This window comes from Pongo pygmaeus, chromosome 16 (assembly GCF_028885625.2).
Source record: "Pongo pygmaeus isolate AG05252 chromosome 16, NHGRI_mPonPyg2-v2.0_pri, whole genome shotgun sequence".
Taxonomy (NCBI): domain Eukaryota; kingdom Metazoa; phylum Chordata; class Mammalia; order Primates; family Hominidae; genus Pongo; species Pongo pygmaeus.
Window position 1 is genome coordinate 93900469 of NC_072389.2, and position 16158 is coordinate 93916626.

Genomic DNA, 16158 nt, shown 5'->3' on the forward strand with positions numbered 1-16158 from the left:
TCTGTCACCACCCTGTCTCCTCAAGTGCCAACCTTCCGAATCACAAGAGCAGTGGGTACCAAGCTGTATTGATCATGCATGATTTAGCAATCAAAAAGTTTATTTTATAAACCCCAAACACTCATATTTATTACTTTATATGTTTATATATCTATTATCTATAGATTAAATATGAAATATCCTCTTTTCTAGGCAAAAATAATTTGCAATAGAAGTTCCAGTGTTTTCTTCTCACACCCAGTGGAGAGCTGTGCTCCAGCAATGGGCTGAAAGCTTTGCAGAAGAACATCTTTTCCTGGCCCTGAGCCCAGGGTGCAGATGGGGAGTCACGAAGCTGGGTGTCCAGGCCCTAATGAGAGGCTGCAGGCCCCAGCACATTCTTGTTGAATATGCCATTTGGTCTGGGCAGTTGACTCTAAATAGTGTCATGTGTCACAAATGGTGTCAAATTCTGGGTGGCCTGAGTTTGCTAGAGATGGGAAGGGAAGGAAGAGGAGAATAACCAGTGTACCAAGGTCAGTTAGGGAGTGCACCTCCTCCTGGCACCATCACAAGGATCATTGCTATCCCAAGGAGGTGCCCTTAAAAGTGGTGTGGCCAAGCCTCCTGGGGGAAGTTCCCTGGGCCCTGAGATGATATATGTCCAAGTTGGAAGAAACACTCTGCCCTGCGGCCTCAATTCATAGTTGAATTTACAGTCTCAGAAAGTCTAGAGTGCCCTGATGGAGCTCACAGGGAGTTAGGGGCAGAGCCAAGGCGGGATTCACATGATCCATCCCTTTCTCTGCCACCAGCCAACTGGAGGCCCCGAGGGGAGGCTGGAGGCCATGCCTATGACTCCTGTGCAAGCCACCCATGGGAGCACATGGGATAGGGACCCAGGCCACAGTGGAAATGCCGTGATATTGGCAAGGGCCATACCAAAGGAGGGCCTCAGGCTACCCACACCCACCCAAGAGCAAACTGAGGTGGGGCCCTGGTCCTTCTACAGAGTTGGACAGAAGCAGCAGCTGGCAGGGACTGGCAAGGCAAGGACGGGGAGCCTCCCAGGAGAGCATGCATCAGGGCCTCCCTTTCTCACAGCAGCACCTCCTGTTCAGCCAGGCAGGAGGGTAGAAGGAGCCTTCTAGGACCCTAAGGAACCTTCCAGGTTGCAGGCTCAGCCTTCCTGGGGCCAGTAGATGAGGACTTTCAAAGCAGTGGCCAGGCTGGGCTGGTTTTTGCCCAAAGCTGTCATGGCCTCAGGTCCCATGGAGCTGCAGAGCAGATGCCCTTGGCCTCAGGGTGTATGACAGAAGCTTGACCTGCTGGGCTTCCTGGGGCAGGGGGTCTTGGCTCTGGAGCTGCCAATAGCCTCTCCTCAGTGGAAAACCCCAGGGCCTCGGGAGACCAAGGTCCCCAGGTTTGACCCTGGAACTATCTTTCTCTGGGACTGTAACTACTCCTGCTTCCAAATCTCATATCAACAGCCCCTCACATTTCTGCCCACCTCTCGCAGACCTAGTCCTAATCCTGGGGCTCTGAGCACCTCACTGTGCCTACCGAGAGCGAGCCCCATGATGCCTTTGGGGCCTTGCTCATACCCTGCCGGGTCATTGTCAAGGCTGGGTCTCCCCTTGATCCTTAGAAAGAATGAGACTCAGGAGCCAACATGACGGCCAAAGCCCCGAATGATCCTTCAGCCAGCCAGAAGAGGGCCTTCAGGGTGGGCCATGGAAATGAAGGGACCAGAGAGCTGCCAAATGCCAGGGACCCTGTGGCGGCTCAGAGTGAGACCCAGCTGATGACTCGGAGTCCCAGCTAAGAGCCCATGGTCTTTGCAAGCCGAGGTAGCCAGCCCCAAGCATACCTGGTCCAGCCACGCCATCCTCTCCCGCTTCATCTTCTTTCTAACAGCTAAAGACCATACCATTCCAACCCAGCCCCAGGTAGGCCTGGCCTAGCAAAGTGGCCCAGACAGTCCACCATGGCCACCACCCTCCTGCCTTTGTGACGTCACAGCCTGGTTGGGCGTGGCTGCGCATGGACCCTTCCAGGCTCCATGAGGTTCCTGTGCATCAACAGCTGCAAAGGCAAAGGGATTGGCCTCCTGGGCTGAAAGGGGCCAAAAGGGAGGGCCCTTTGGAGCAGCGTGGCTCTGGGAGGGGTGGAGGTGAGACCCACACTTCTCCTCTGATGCCTTGCAACTGATTTCCTCCAGATGCAAACAGGGCAGCTGAATGGGGAGATGGCCTCCCCCATCAGAGGCAGTTCCCAGCCAGCTTCCTTGGATGGCCACACAGGAATCACTCCACACACCATCCCTGAGAAGCAGAACCACAGGGAAACCTCTTGTCCCTCTGGAAACTCAGGTACAATCAGTTCAGCACTTGAAGGAAGGACCTCAAAACACTACAGCCCGAAGAATAAGAGGGTGAAACTGTGGAGGCCTCAGCATCTTCTATCTAGAGTGTGCCCAAGCTATACCCTGGGGCATCCACCAGCATCAAGAGCTTCAGGCCAATGGGAAGCTGGGGGACCTCTTGGTCCCATTTCCTTGGTAACATCAGAAATCTGAAGAACAACTCTCCAGCAAGGCACGGGCTTCAACTGAAGCCCTCTTCCCAAGCCATACTAAAACAAGCACCAACCCCAGCCGAGGGTACTCCTCTCTGCCCGCACATCCCTCTTCCAGCCTGCTCCATATGCAGCCCCACACAGTGGGGGTTCCTGTTGGGGTTGTGTGCCTGGGGAAAGTGACCTTACCACCCCAAGCCTCCATTTCCTCAGAAGTCAAACAAGGATGGGGATGCTGACTTCCCGGGGTGAGCGTGACTCCCCACCCTCTCTCCAGCCCTCTGGCTCTGGAGTGGAAATCTGGGCCCTTCTCGAGCTCAGTCAATACAAGCCATAGATATAACAGGGCACTGGGGAGAAGATGGGGCAAGGAGAGGTCATTTGACCCATGACCTCTGACCCTCCCCCACCTGCCACTGGCACAGCTCCTGTGGGAATCCAGTTCCCTTGTTCTTTGGTGTTGGGTGGATTTAGAGAAATGAGTCCTGATGGCCTCTCAGAATCCAAGTCCTGAAACAAGAATGGGGACACACACAGAGGGGCTCCAGATCCACTCCCTGCTCACTATCCTCCCAGACGCCCTCCTGAGGCCCTCCAGTGCCAAAGAGGGCAAGAGGCCACCCCAGTCCCCTCCCATCACAGACCTTTCTGGCAGCCTGGAAAGGCTAACCCAACTCTTCCCTATGAAACTGCTTCCCTGAGCATCATTATCAGAGGAGCAACACCTCTATGTGGCTATGAACAGCCTATGTGATTGTAACCATCCCTGCCTCCCACTGGCTTTCTACAGACAGACACATCCTTGGAGCAGCACACTGGATGCAGCTCACCCATTCCCAGAGACCCAGGCTGGGTACCAGGGGCCCCTTCTTCCAACCCTTGGCCCACCCCTGGCAATCTCTAGGTCAGGCTTCTGAGCACCAAGACTGGCCGCTCAGCTCCCACCTTCACCAGCACCCCACTCCCCCACATCCACCCCCTACACACACACAGCCCCAGTAATGCACTTCCAAGTCTGAGTTTCCCTAACAGTCTCACCCTGAACCCTTCTCCCTGCATCGTTGGGAATGCTGGAAGCCTGTGGCCTGCAGTGGGGGAGAGGCACAGTTGGGTATGTCCTGTTTCTCCTGCCCTCCCTGCTGACTCCTGCCCCTTGGCTGTTCGTCTTGTCATCTCTGGCCGGGTTGAAGGGGGTGAGGGGTGAACAGCAGAGCTGAGATATGGGTCAAGCTTGTCTCCTGGGCCAGGAGTCAGAGACATCTCCTGGGCTATCCATTTCCCTCAAACTGTCAGCTGCAAGAGCGCAAGCAGAAGCTCCATTAAGCCGAGAGGGCTGGTGGGCTTTCCAGAGAGCAGCACTGCAATTCCTCCAGGCTTTGCAGCCCCATGGCCCTGGGCTGAAGCAAGGGGAGGTGCTCCCAGAGCAGCACCAAAGGCAGGTCCGGCCCCCTTAAGTCCGTCGAAGGGGTAAAGAGCCACCCAAAACGCTTTCCTCCAGACCTTGGCCAGGACCTCAGCACAAACCCTTCTCAGCTGCCTACCCATTGCTGGGGGTCCCCAAGGGCTGGAAGCCTTGAGGGAAAAGAGGTGAGAATTATCCTCTGAGCAATTCCAGTACGGTCCACACCCTTCTCCAGGGTGGTAGGTTAGGAAGGGGTCACCTGGCCGAGGTCAACGAAAGAAAAGAGGAGCAGACTCTCCTGTCCCCAGCCCTCGGTCTGTCCTCTCCTTTGCGTCTGCTGCCATCCCCACCAAAGAAAAACAGCAAGGAGAAAAGAGCAGGCCACCACTGGTCTCCCTCGGAGGGGGCAGAACCAAGCAAAAGCCAGCCAGAGTTGAATGTTCCAAATGAACCGATCCGCACGATCACACAAGAAACCCCTCTCCTCAAAACACACGCCCTCTCCTCTCCCTGCGCCATCCTGACTCGGAATTATCCGGAGCAGTTATCAAAGCCCAAACTGGGAAGGGATCTGTAGGCGCCCAGATGCAGATGAGGGTGGCAAAGGGGGTGTCTCGGAAATGCCCAAAATGGGGCTGGAGAGGGCGGGCTGCGGGAGGGGAAGGGAAGAGGTAGGCGTTCATGACGGCCTCCACACGTCCAAAGTCTCCCCGCGAGCAGCCAGCTCGCAACTTGTTTACTTGTCAGCATGTTTTGCTGTTTTCAAATGGAAATAGTTAAACACCTCGGCTGGATCGGCTGGATCGCGAGCAGTCCCTATCTGTCACCTTCCCTGCCGGCTAAGCGCAGCCGCCTCCGCCACCGCTGCTGCCGCCTCTGCCAAAGAATCGAACATCGTCTACTTTATTCCACTTGAGCGTGGCCAAACTGTTGCTATTTAGTGGGGACCAAAAAAAAAAAACAATTTGCACCATCGAAACGAGCCAGCAGCTGGTTGGGGGGCGGGCGGGAGCTGGGCCCCGCGTGCCCTCGGCGGCCGGGGTCCTCTCCGGGGAGAGGCACACACACGCATCGCCGGATCGCGCCTCGCCAGGGCCGGAGTCACCTGGAATGCGCAGACCGAGAGCATCTCCCGAGCCAGAGCGAGCCTGACGCGCGCCCAGCGGGCGGCGGGCAGCGGCGGGCAGCGGCGAGCTGGGGCGGGAGGAGGGCCGGCTCCCGGCCGCGGGCGGGCAAGAGGGAGACGCGGAGCGCGGGGGAGGCAGGCTGGGGAGCGGCCGCCTGACTTACATGGAAGTGATATTCCTTGAGATGTCCGTGATGTTGATGCTGGCGTTCCCATTGCTGTTCCCTGAATCCTGCCCTTCCAGGAGGGGGAAGAGGTTCCCATCGTCCGGCCGCCGGCAATTGATCTCAGTCTTGCTGCAGACACAATTTGCAGGGCAAGCCAGCACGGAGCCCACATAGTCCAGCCAGACGCTTCCCAGCAAGAAAATCCGCCAGAAACTACACTTGGCTGGGCAAAGAGAGACATCCATCTCCGATCGCTGCTTCTAAAAAAGAGGAGGAGGAGAGGAGAGGGGGGTGGGGTGGGGGGAGTGGGGAGAGCAGGGGGGGAAGGAAACAAAGACGGCGAGGGAGGGGGGAAGGGGGAGGGGGGGCCTCTGCCTTTGAAACGCCGAGCGATCAGATGCAAAATCCTTCAGCGTCTGAAACCATCGCGGCCGCCGCCGCCGCCGCCGCCGCCGGGTGGGAGCCGCGAGGAGCGCCTAGTGGCGCGGTCTGCCGGGCATGGTGGCCGGCTCGGCGATCGCTGACTCGCCGGGTCCGGGGGCTCTGGAAGCGAGGCGCGCTCTCCGACTCCGAGACTTTGCAGGGTTGCAACAGACGGTGGGGAGGCAAAAAAAAAAAAAAAAAAAAAAAAAAGGAAAAAGAAAAAATGGTGCTAAAGTCACCAAGTCCCACCTACTGGGCAGAATTAAAACGGACACACCACACACCTGCAAAACACACACACTCACACACTCTCACACATACACACACCCGGAGCCCGAGGAAAGGAGGAGAAGGAAGATGCAGTAGGAGCTGCAGCAGCCGCCGCGAATGGCTCGCCGCGCGGCTGCAGAAATGTACAAGTGCTCCGAGCCTTACGAAACGCACGGGTTATCGGAGCGTCTTCCTCGGCTCGCTCCCTCCCTCCCTCCCTCCCTCCCTCCCTCCCTCCTCCCCTCCGTCGTCGCGGCCTCCTCCCCCCGCCCCCCGCCCGGGCTGGGAGCGGCAGGAGAGCGGAATCTCCCCCTCCCTCCCCTCCCCACACCCGTCTCTCTCCCCGCCCGTCCTCTCCCTCCTCCCCACCCACCCACCCACCCACTCGCCGGCTCGCGGCTGTAGCCGGCACCGCCACCCGCAGCCTCGCGGCAGCGCGCCCGCTCCACGCCTCGCAGCGCGGCGCCCGCTAGCCGCAGCCCGGGGGAAACCGAGACCGAAGGGAAAAAGTTGCAGTTGAGATTGCGAGGGTCGGGGCTGGGGAGGGAGAGTTGGCGAGGTGGCTGCGCGACACGGAAAGGCGCTCTCCTTTCCACTTTTTGGCCCTCGCGCTACCCGGTTTTGCTGCAATCCGGACCGCGGTAGGAAGTGAAATGAACGTGGCGGGGGTGACTGGGGAGTGCTCCCAAGCCTTGGGTTGGGGGCGCTCCCAAGCCTGGGTGGGTGGGGGGCGCAGGCTCACGGACGGCGACGGGGGGTGCCGGAGCGCACAGACACCCCAGAGAAGCACCCAGAGCCGGAGACCGGGACCGCAGACGCGCAGTCCTTGGTCTGAATGACACTCGTTTCCGTAATCTAGAGTCGGGGGCGCTGGTCTTGGCTGGGAGGGGACTGCGGGACATGGCATGCTAGGTGCCCCCCGTGCCCGCTGCGCTTTCTTGGAGGTGGGTTTTGCATCGGCCTTGAGCAGGCATGGATCGGGGAAGGAAGAAATAAGGGTCGAAAGGGCTGCGCTGGAGAGCCGAGGTGGCCCCGGGCGAGCTGTGTGTGCGAGAGAAATGGCCGGGGGAAATTGAGATGCAAGGGGCATATTTTGGCAAGCGCCACGCCAGCACCGTCAGAGGCTGGCTTCTCGGGCTCAGCTCTCGGGTGCGCTGAGCTGGCTGCCGGGTGATGGGGCGGGCGGGCTGCTTTCTCCGGATTCGGGGGCGCAGAACCTCCTCCTTCCCTCCCACACAAGCACCCCTTCCTGGTAGGGACGCAAAGCAGGTGCAGCTTTCGACGCGAGCTCAGATCTCATCCGGGAAAGAAGTGTGGGGGGGTCCCCGCTTTTGCGCTGGTAGGAATTTTTTTCTTAATAAAACATAAAGATGCCAAGTGTGAGCTGTTTGTTGAAAAAAAAAAAAAAAAAAAAAAACGAGCATTCGCTGTGGGAAAGGAGAAGAAAGGGTTAGGGGAGTCCGAGCAGGCAGACACACTACAGCATTCACACGCAGAAGAAAGCAGGGTTCTCCTTCCCGAGCTTGGATGAGGGCAGGCGAGGAAGCAAAATACATTGAATTCAATTCAACTGCATCCAGTATCTGAAAGGAGTCTCCCCCGCCCCCCTGTGGATTCCGATGCAGGTCATGCAACTTGCAGGCAAGATGGGGGAAGGGGTATGCCAGTGTCACCGCCTGCCCCAGGCGCAACCACAGACAGGCCGGTCGCCTTCGGTTGGCACTGTCGCTTGGAGTAAAAACTTGGACGAAAAAAAAGGAAGAAAAGAACATGCCTATAAAAGGCAGTTTTCCCGACTTCCCGTCACATTCCACCTTCCCTTGGCCTCAGGGAGATTTTTATCCCCCGTCGCCATTATGGCCTTGTCTCCAGACTGGCATTTTGCCCTCCCACCAGCAGGAGGGGACAGAGTGTGAAGACCTCCTGGGACTCTCAAACCACTTGCTACTGGCCCTAGGCCAATCCTTGGTGTCCTTAGGCCACTGGGAATTTCCCTGTCACTTCAAGTGCCATTCTGGGATTGGCTTTAGAATATCTGAGAATCAGGGAAACTGAGGTGTAGTCAGATCCTAACGCTTGGCCCCTCTTGGGAGGTGGCAGGTGGCAGCAGAGAAACACAGCCTCTCTCAGACCACTCCTGGGCAGGGAACGCCAAGTGGATTCAGCCCAGCATCAGTGCTCCAGGCTGGAACTGAAATGGTTGTGTCCAAAAGATGCCCAGCCCAATTTTTTGAGAGAGAGAGAGAGAGAGAGAAAGAAAGAAAGAGAGAGAGAGAGAGGATTTTTAACATGTCAAGCAGAGAAGAAGAGACATCCATAAGTTAGAACAACAAAAACAACGAAAAAAAAACCTTTAAAAACCCCTCTGGATTTGGTAAAAATGCAGGTTGTGGAGCACGGGGCCCTGATGGGCAAGAAGTCTTTCATCCTGACAGTAAAATGGGATTAAGATGGGGTGCTACATTTATGCTCACACTCTGGACCTGAGCAGGAAGCGGCAGCTGAAAAAGAGGGAAGCCCTTTCAAAAGCAGGTGACGCGTGGACACATAGAGGGGACGATGCACATGGGGGTCTACCAGAGGGTAGAAGGTGGGAGGAGGGAGAGGATCAGGAAAAATAACTCATGGACACCAGGCTTAATACCTGGGTGATGAAATAATCTGTACCACAAACCCCAAGACACATGTCTACCTGTATAACAAAGCTGCACACCCTACACACATACCCCTGAACTTAAAAGTTTTAAAAAAAAAAAAAGCAGGTGATGAACTAGGTGTGGGGAAGAGCAGAATTTCACTTCTAACCACAGGGAAATGACAAGCTTTCTGCGACTCCGCTTTCCCATCTGTAAAATGACCACATTAAGACCAGATCCTCAAAACCCAAAGTGTGGCCCTCTGTCCAGCAGCATGCATATCACCTGGAGGCTTGCAAGCAGTGCAGCATCTGAGGCCCCACCACAGACCTCCCAAACCAGAATGTCCATCAGAACAAGCTCCCAGGTGATTCATAAGCACATCGCAGCCCCATAGTCATCCCTCCCAGCTTGAAGATTCTCTGAATCTACATGGATCTGGGCCAAAGGGACTGTTGAGGGAGAAAAAAAAAAAAAAAAAGAAAAAGGTGGGGGATGATGGGGATGGGTCCTCAGAATATTATTCAGTTACAGTGAAGTTAGGGTGAAATAAACTGGGTATCTCAGAGGCAGGGGCCTTGTCAGAAACAGACATTTGAAGTTTCATTCCAAGCTTAAGAAGGTGAGAATGACCTGCTCACGCACCGCTCACAGAAATCATAGTGCAGCGTCAATAATAGTACAAACTCAGAGTTTGGTAGTTCTTAACCTCTGCAGTAGGCCAGATTTAAATGGGGGAGCAGGAGAAAGTCTCCAGCATAGACACTCTCCCCTCAGTAAGAGTCCAGAGCATTTGCAGTGTCTTACCTCTTGGTAAGAATGTCCCGGTTGAAAAGGAAAAATTCCTGTCGCATCATGGAGTCCTGGAGATATCATGACCAAGCTCAATATCCAGCCAACCAGGGGTCACCCTCCAATCTCCTCATCTCCTTTGCTACCAACTGGAGTCTTAGAAAGGAGGAAACTCACCCGTGTCCCCCTTGCTGATCAATAAGAGGCAGGAATAGGCAAAGTTTTTTGTTTTGTTTTGTTTTTTGAACAGGAAGTAAAGCTTTAGAAACCCTTTACAGGTGAGCAGACACCTTCCAGTACCAAGGGTTTGGAGGAGACAGAAATGTTCCCAAGATTCGAATGCGGTCTTTCACCAGACAGGTCAGAGTGGGGACCACTTGCTGGAGCACAGTGGCCCAACTCCCCTGACACCTAGAGAAATTGAACACGTGTCTTTCTTAAAAGGCATGTTCCAGGCATGCAAGCACCTGAGATTAATATCAACTGTTTATGGGAGATTTCCATCAGCCCACATTCCCCTCCACCTAGCAAGGGAGAAAGGGAGTGGAAACTCAGAGCAGACCGCTGCCAGTCTATTGGTCACCTGTCTGCCTTTCTAACCCAGCCACATCCCTTTTTCCAAAGGACCCAAACTCCACATTACTGGGTCAGTGGCCACATTACTGGGACGTAGGCCACACACCAGGCAGGTGTATGGATTCACCCACCATGCCCTGCTCCTAGGGTGTCATTCTGAATCCAAGAGCTGTGCTTCACAACTTTCAAGTTTGAGCAGAAATAGGATCTACTTCTGTAAGTCTCAGCTGGTCGAGAAACTGTGATACTGGGAGGTGACTGGGGAGAACAGCGGGCTACAAAGGGAATACTAGGTCCTGAAGGACTTGCTGTTCTAAAAGAGCTATCTGGAGCTGGCAGATCTGGGCTTGGGCTAGAGGAGGAGTTCTGTTTCTTGGGTGACCCAAGCGTAAGATACAAGGGAAAGAGACAGGTCTGGGCCTGATTGGAGGCTGGGGATGTATAATACTATCCAGAAGCCTTTTGACCATACATGGAAGATGAAAGCCCACCCACGAAAGAGGACAGTCAAGCACCAAAGCAGTCCAGGAAAGCAGAAGAATTCAACCATGGGAGAGCCAGCTCAGGGCTCCCACTCAAGTCCCAATATCTTGGTCAAACACCTGCCAGGAGGTTGGAACTACCTGCTGGTGGTGTCCTGCTTGAACACCTTCAGTGGCAGAAAGCTCATTACCAGCCACTCCTGAGCCTTCGACTCTGTTCTCAGAGTCTCCTTGACTTTGACATAGCGAAGCCAGCATCCTAAAGCTGCCACCCTCGTGCAAGTGCTGCCATCTAGACCCTCAGGAAAAAGTCTCACCTCTTTTCTGCAACCCATCCAGGAGGCTACTCACTGCCTCTCTCTTCTCTGAGCAAAGCCTCAGTTCCTTCCCTATACTGCAAAAGCACAGCTTTCTGATCTTTCCCCACTACAGCTATTGGAAATGCATTCGGTTTGTCAAAATGATCGGTTTAAATAAAGCATGGCTCCAAATCACACAAGCTTCAGGTGCTCTGACCTTGGGGACCAAGGCAGTAAGCAGCTGTAATGGGACCAAAATGGTGTCATGTAAGGTTTACTACCCACTAGTATCAAACCCTAGCAAGGCACTTAAGTCTCTCCGCCTCAGTTTCCCCTTCTGCAAAATAGGATCTAACTCACAAGGTTGTCATGAGATAACACAGTAAGGCACTTTGAACAGTGCCTGGTGCACAGAAGCATGATATGTCAACTTCATTATGCCACTTTTGAGGTTCCCAGAGGGGTTTACCACCCAGCAGGGAGACCCCAGCAGGCTTTATCCACTAACAGCCAAACACAATGCCGCCATGAAGCTCTTCCCACACATATTGCAGCGCCCCCTGGCAAGTTGGTGCAATGGGTCGGGTGCAGCCACTGCCCACAGATACGCTCTGGCTCTGGTCCTAGACCCCAAAGTGTTGTGCTGCCAGAGAGGGTTCAGTGAATCTCGGGTCCCTGGGGAAGAAAGTACAGAGCGCAGGCCCAGGTACATCTCCCCTGAGATGCAACTCCTCAGCCCCGGAGCCCCTCGCCGCTGGTTTTCGTGCCTTTGAGTTGCTCCTTCTGGGCTTTGGTCCCTTCCATAGGAAGGTAGCCTCTGCTGAGTCACCACCGGCTATGAGCAGTTGAGTTGGGCTGGGAATTTAATGCCGCACATCCTAGGTCCTGCACAGGCAGTGGCTCGCAAGGCCTCCCTGGCCTCTGAGTGTCCTGGTGAGGGCCCTGCAGGAGCAGATGCTAGAGCCCTTCCTTAGACAGCAGGATCCAGGGCAGGCAGCCGGCTTCCTGCCAGCAGGTGAGCACTGCAGGCAGGTTAGGGGAGCCAGGGAAGAGGGACTCCCACTCTATGAGCCAACTTCCCCCAAGGCATGAAATCAGGAGTCAAGAGTCAGGACTCACACTTTTAGGAAGCCAGAAACCTGCAGGTGGTTTGCAGAGGCTAGTGCAGCACCACCGACAGGGACTGGGGGGAATGGAGAGGTAGGAGGATTGCACCTCCACACCCACCCTCCATTATAGACATAGCCCTCACGTGCCTTCCTAGATGAGCTCTCTCGGAGTAACTTACATTGTGCCTTCCTCTGCACAATACCCAGCCATTTGCCTATTTACTGATGAGAGAGCAGCCAGGGATCATCTCAGAGGGCAGCCAGGGATAATGGCCTTCATTTGGCAGATGAAGGAACTAAGATTGACAGGGTGGGGCAGAGAAGTCTGGGCACCTTCCTGACTTGCAAGGGGATATTCCTGTTACCAGGTTTTAAAATGTAACTTCCTTGAGGGTGCAGACCTTGCTTATTTTATCTACCGATTTGCCAGCCCCTTAAACAGCACTGAGAACACAGAGGGGCTCTCTAGGTGGTTGTTGAATGAATGGCTGCCCCCAGCACACCTTGCCCTTTTATACCACTCCACACACATGGAAGTAAGGGTTCAGTGTCTGCCTCCTCCTGGGCTGCAGGCACCAAGAGGATCAGGAGCTGTCGGTGTTATTCACTACATACTCCCTAGGGCCTACCTTGGTGCCGGCCCAAAAATGGACACCACATATTTTGGGAGAAGATTAAATGAATTCTTTTGCTGCCTGAAACCCCATATGTGTCCACAAGAGAAGTTTGGGACTTAACAGAAGTGAGGTGCTTTGAGCTGACCACCTCCTCTGTATCCCCAGAATTATATGTGCTGCCACACACTTCTCCCCAACAAGGCAAATATCAAGGGGTTTCTAGAAGCAGAAAGATTAGTAGCTCCTGTTTTCAAGAGAAGGTTGGGAACAGCAATGTCCGACCGCCTGGGCTTTTGGCAGCCTCCTCCCACTGAGTCTAGGGCAGAGCCCAGGTCCAGCAGCCCCATTACTGTGGCCTCTGCCCTGCAGAAAGCCAAAGACTTCCTCTGGGTTAGATATTCCCCCTTCATTCCTCCCCATCTCCTAGGGCCCCCACTGTATCCTATTGCCCTTCTTGGTCAACCCAGCCCACTCCTGCTCGGCTCCCAGGCTCCCGCCTCTGCCTCACCACCTCCCACAGTTGCCCTTCTCTCCACCTGCTCCTCACCAAAGCGGCCCATGCCACACCTTCCAGCTGCCCTGGCCCTGAGCCTCTGGCTCAGATTGTAGGACTATGGCTTTCAGACCCTTCTTTGTACTAATGCATTCATTTAGCATCAAAACGTATTGGGCTGCATCACCTTGGGCATGCTACTGTCCTTCTCTTATCTTCCACTTCCTTCTCTGTCACGTGGGGATCCAATGATGCCAAGGACCAAGCAAGATAATGCACCTGAAAATATCTTGTGGACATTAACACTTACAAATGACAGCCACTGGCTTCCACCAAGAGTAGTGGACACCAGGACCTTTGCACACTTGATTAGCACTTCACCTCTGACCTGCCTGCATTTATCAACAACCAGATGATCTCAGAGTTGAGGAAAGCCAGGACAACAGCTTCCATTTACACCATGCGTTACACTCTCGTCTCCAAGGGGCAGCTTTATGAAGTGTGAGTTTTAGCCCCAGGCAAATCTGGTTCGAACCCCAGCTCCAGCACTTTCTAGCTGGTGACCTGGGCTCATCATTTCACCTAGCAGAGCCTCATCCTCCTCTCCTGAAGGGCATTGCTCATGGATATTTCCCTTGCAATGCAGTTTGGAGAAGGCAATCATAAAATGTGCATAATGTGCCTAGCCCAGGATTTGACGCATAGGAGTTCTCCCTTCCCTTATTTTTTCTTTCTACTATTCTTCCTTAGGGGGCCCACTCCATACCAGATGGTTCAGCCTCCCTATTAGGGTGCTCACAACTCCACTCTCCTTGCTTGCTAGAAACTATCCTGGCTTCTGTTTCTTTAAACAGAACAGAACTCTGGGAGCATAGAGGGCCGAAGAGGTGATGCCCCAAAGTCCTCAGGCCCAGAGAGGAGGAGACCAGATATTTGCCAGATACCTGGGACTCAAAACAAGAAATCACCAGATTGGCTCCAATTTCTTCTAGCACTGATTACTGAGAACAGCACACACACAACACATATTTAAGTAGGTATCAAGAGCAAATGGAAAACCAAAAAAAAAAGAGTTGTCTTATTTGCTGAGACACCAGTGTGGGAATTTGGGGGAAGCGATGCGTTGTGGGGAAGGGCATGGGAAGCCATGCTTGCCTTTGGAACTAAGAGACAGTTCCCTCCCACAGACTTTCTGCTGCATCCTCCACCCCCTCCCCAGCCCACAGCACCAGCTGCACTGCCTGGGAACTGAGGGAACAGAAAGCCCAGCCCAGGGAGTTCTGGGATGGGGGTGGGACAGGGAATGAAGGTGGCAGTGGGGGAAGATGCAAACCAGCCCTGACAAAGGCTCAGGTCGGACGTTTAAAGCTGTGGGGTGAATGTGAGGCGTGGGGAAGGGGTCCCAGAAACTCAGCCTGGAAGCACACCTGGAAGGCACCATGAGTTCATCCAACTTCTGGAAGCCAGAAGACCCTCAAAGCACTGCGGACACTTGGAGTTCCCCTTGAACACCCTCTTCCTAGTGTCAAGTTCTAGAACTTCCCTCCAAGAAAGAGAGCCCAGGAGTCCAACCCCATGGATGGATGGCAGTGACATTTTCCCACTGTGCATGTGCCCTGTGACAGACCTCTCCCCAGTGTTTCCCAGTGACAAGCCCCACACTCCCCTTGCCCAGCCTCATGTTGGAACGAACAAGGACATGTCCGTAGAACTACAGTGTGAAGGATCTAACCTCTTTCCAGAAGAGTTTATGGTTGCCCCGGGGCTCAGTGTTCCTGATAGATTTAAATGTAGCAGAAGCCATCCAGAGGCCACACCCACACACCAAAAGGGAAGCATCCCCTGGGCCAAAGAAAGCCATCTCTTACCATCAATCGTGGGGCCCCAGAGATGAAGATGGGCAGAATGATGGTGATGATGATGATAATAACTTTAATCGAAACGTATTGACTGTTTTCTGAGTGTGACATTTTTCTACAGCCTTTACATGTGTCATTTCATTGAATCCTCACAAATGCTTGGTTTTACAGTTGAGAAACAGAATCAGAGAGGTTAAATCACTTGTCCAAGGTCACCCAGCTGGTACGTAGAGTGAGCCAGGTTTTAAACCCAGGTTTCCTAAACACAGCATGGAACCAGGTGCCACTTTTTACACTAAATTGCCCCTAGTGAGGCAACGAGGAAAGGGGAGACTGCCACCTCTGCAGGGGACTTGGTGGGATGCAGTTCTGCCCCTCTGCATCCCCACACCCCTTTGCCAGGGTTTCCCTGGTTGTGAGAGGGAAGGAAGGAGGGAGGACCCCAGTGGTGACCATCCAAGCCCTCATTAGCCCTAGCCCTAGACCATCCTGGGCTAGGGCTAATGAGGGCTTCAGCAGGGAGCACAATATTTAGTCTGTGACCTGTCCTGTGGCCAGGTTGTATCTAACACTCAAATAACTCTTTCCCAAAAGATCAATGGGTCAACTTTCTCCCAAAAAGGACACGGATTCTAGAGTTAGGCCCTTGGCACAGTGAACACAATGAATGTCCTACCCAAGCATCTGTAATCAACAAATCAATAATTAAGGGAGGATGCACATTAGCCTTTGAACAGGTTCCAGAGAGAGTTTATTTTTGATCTTAAATGAGGTGAACAAGTGTGTGCTCCAAGCCTGGGGAAGGCTGTGGGCAGCGACAGAGAGATGGGGAGTTGGCTCGGGGGGTGGGTGTGTGAACTCACCACATGGGGTCCCCAGGGGCATGTGCTGAGGGTGGCAGGAACCTCCAGCCTGGGAGGGGGTCTGCAGGGGCTGGACAGTGCAGGTGAGCATGGGGAGCAGGTGGCGGGGGGCAGGTGGGCTTTACTCGTGGGCGGGGGGGGGGGGCAGGGTGTGGGTGAGGGGCACTCCCAGCGGGCTGGGTATGCACATGTGATGCAGGTCAGAGAGAGAGGTGGGAGCCAGAGGGGTGTGTGGGGAGGTTGTGTGTGTGGTGAGGGCAACTGCAGGGACTGGGGGCAAAAGAAGGTGCTTAATAAAGGATGCTGATGGCAGGATCCTCATTCCCTTGTGCCAGATTGAATTAGAAGCCGTACTTTTAATCTGTAAACTCTCTGGTGCAAAGATGACAGAACAGAACTTTGTAAATATCACCCCAATTCCTGACCCCTACTCTTCTCTTCTGTCCCTCCCTGCCCTCATGGGCTGGCCACAGAAGCCAGCTCACTTT

General features: G+C 54.3%; 1 protein-coding gene across 10 annotated transcripts in view; it reads right to left on the minus strand.

Moving 5' to 3' along the window:
• Positions 1-6148, minus strand: part of NTRK3 (neurotrophic receptor tyrosine kinase 3) — a 388853-nt gene extending 382705 nt beyond the window's left edge. For 8 of the 10 annotated variants that reach the window (XM_054450812.2, XM_054450810.2, XM_054450811.2 and 5 more), the window contains exon 1: positions 5249-6148. In XM_054450812.2, the coding sequence (XP_054306787.1) occupies positions 5249-5496 (248 nt within the window). In that variant the 5' untranslated portion in view covers positions 5497-6148. Of the gene's footprint in view, positions 1-1849; positions 4928-5248 lie in introns of those variants that run through there. The other 2 variants (XM_054450815.1, XM_054450813.2) reach the window with 2 other exon arrangements.
• Between the last annotated feature and the right edge of the window lie 10010 nt (positions 6149-16158).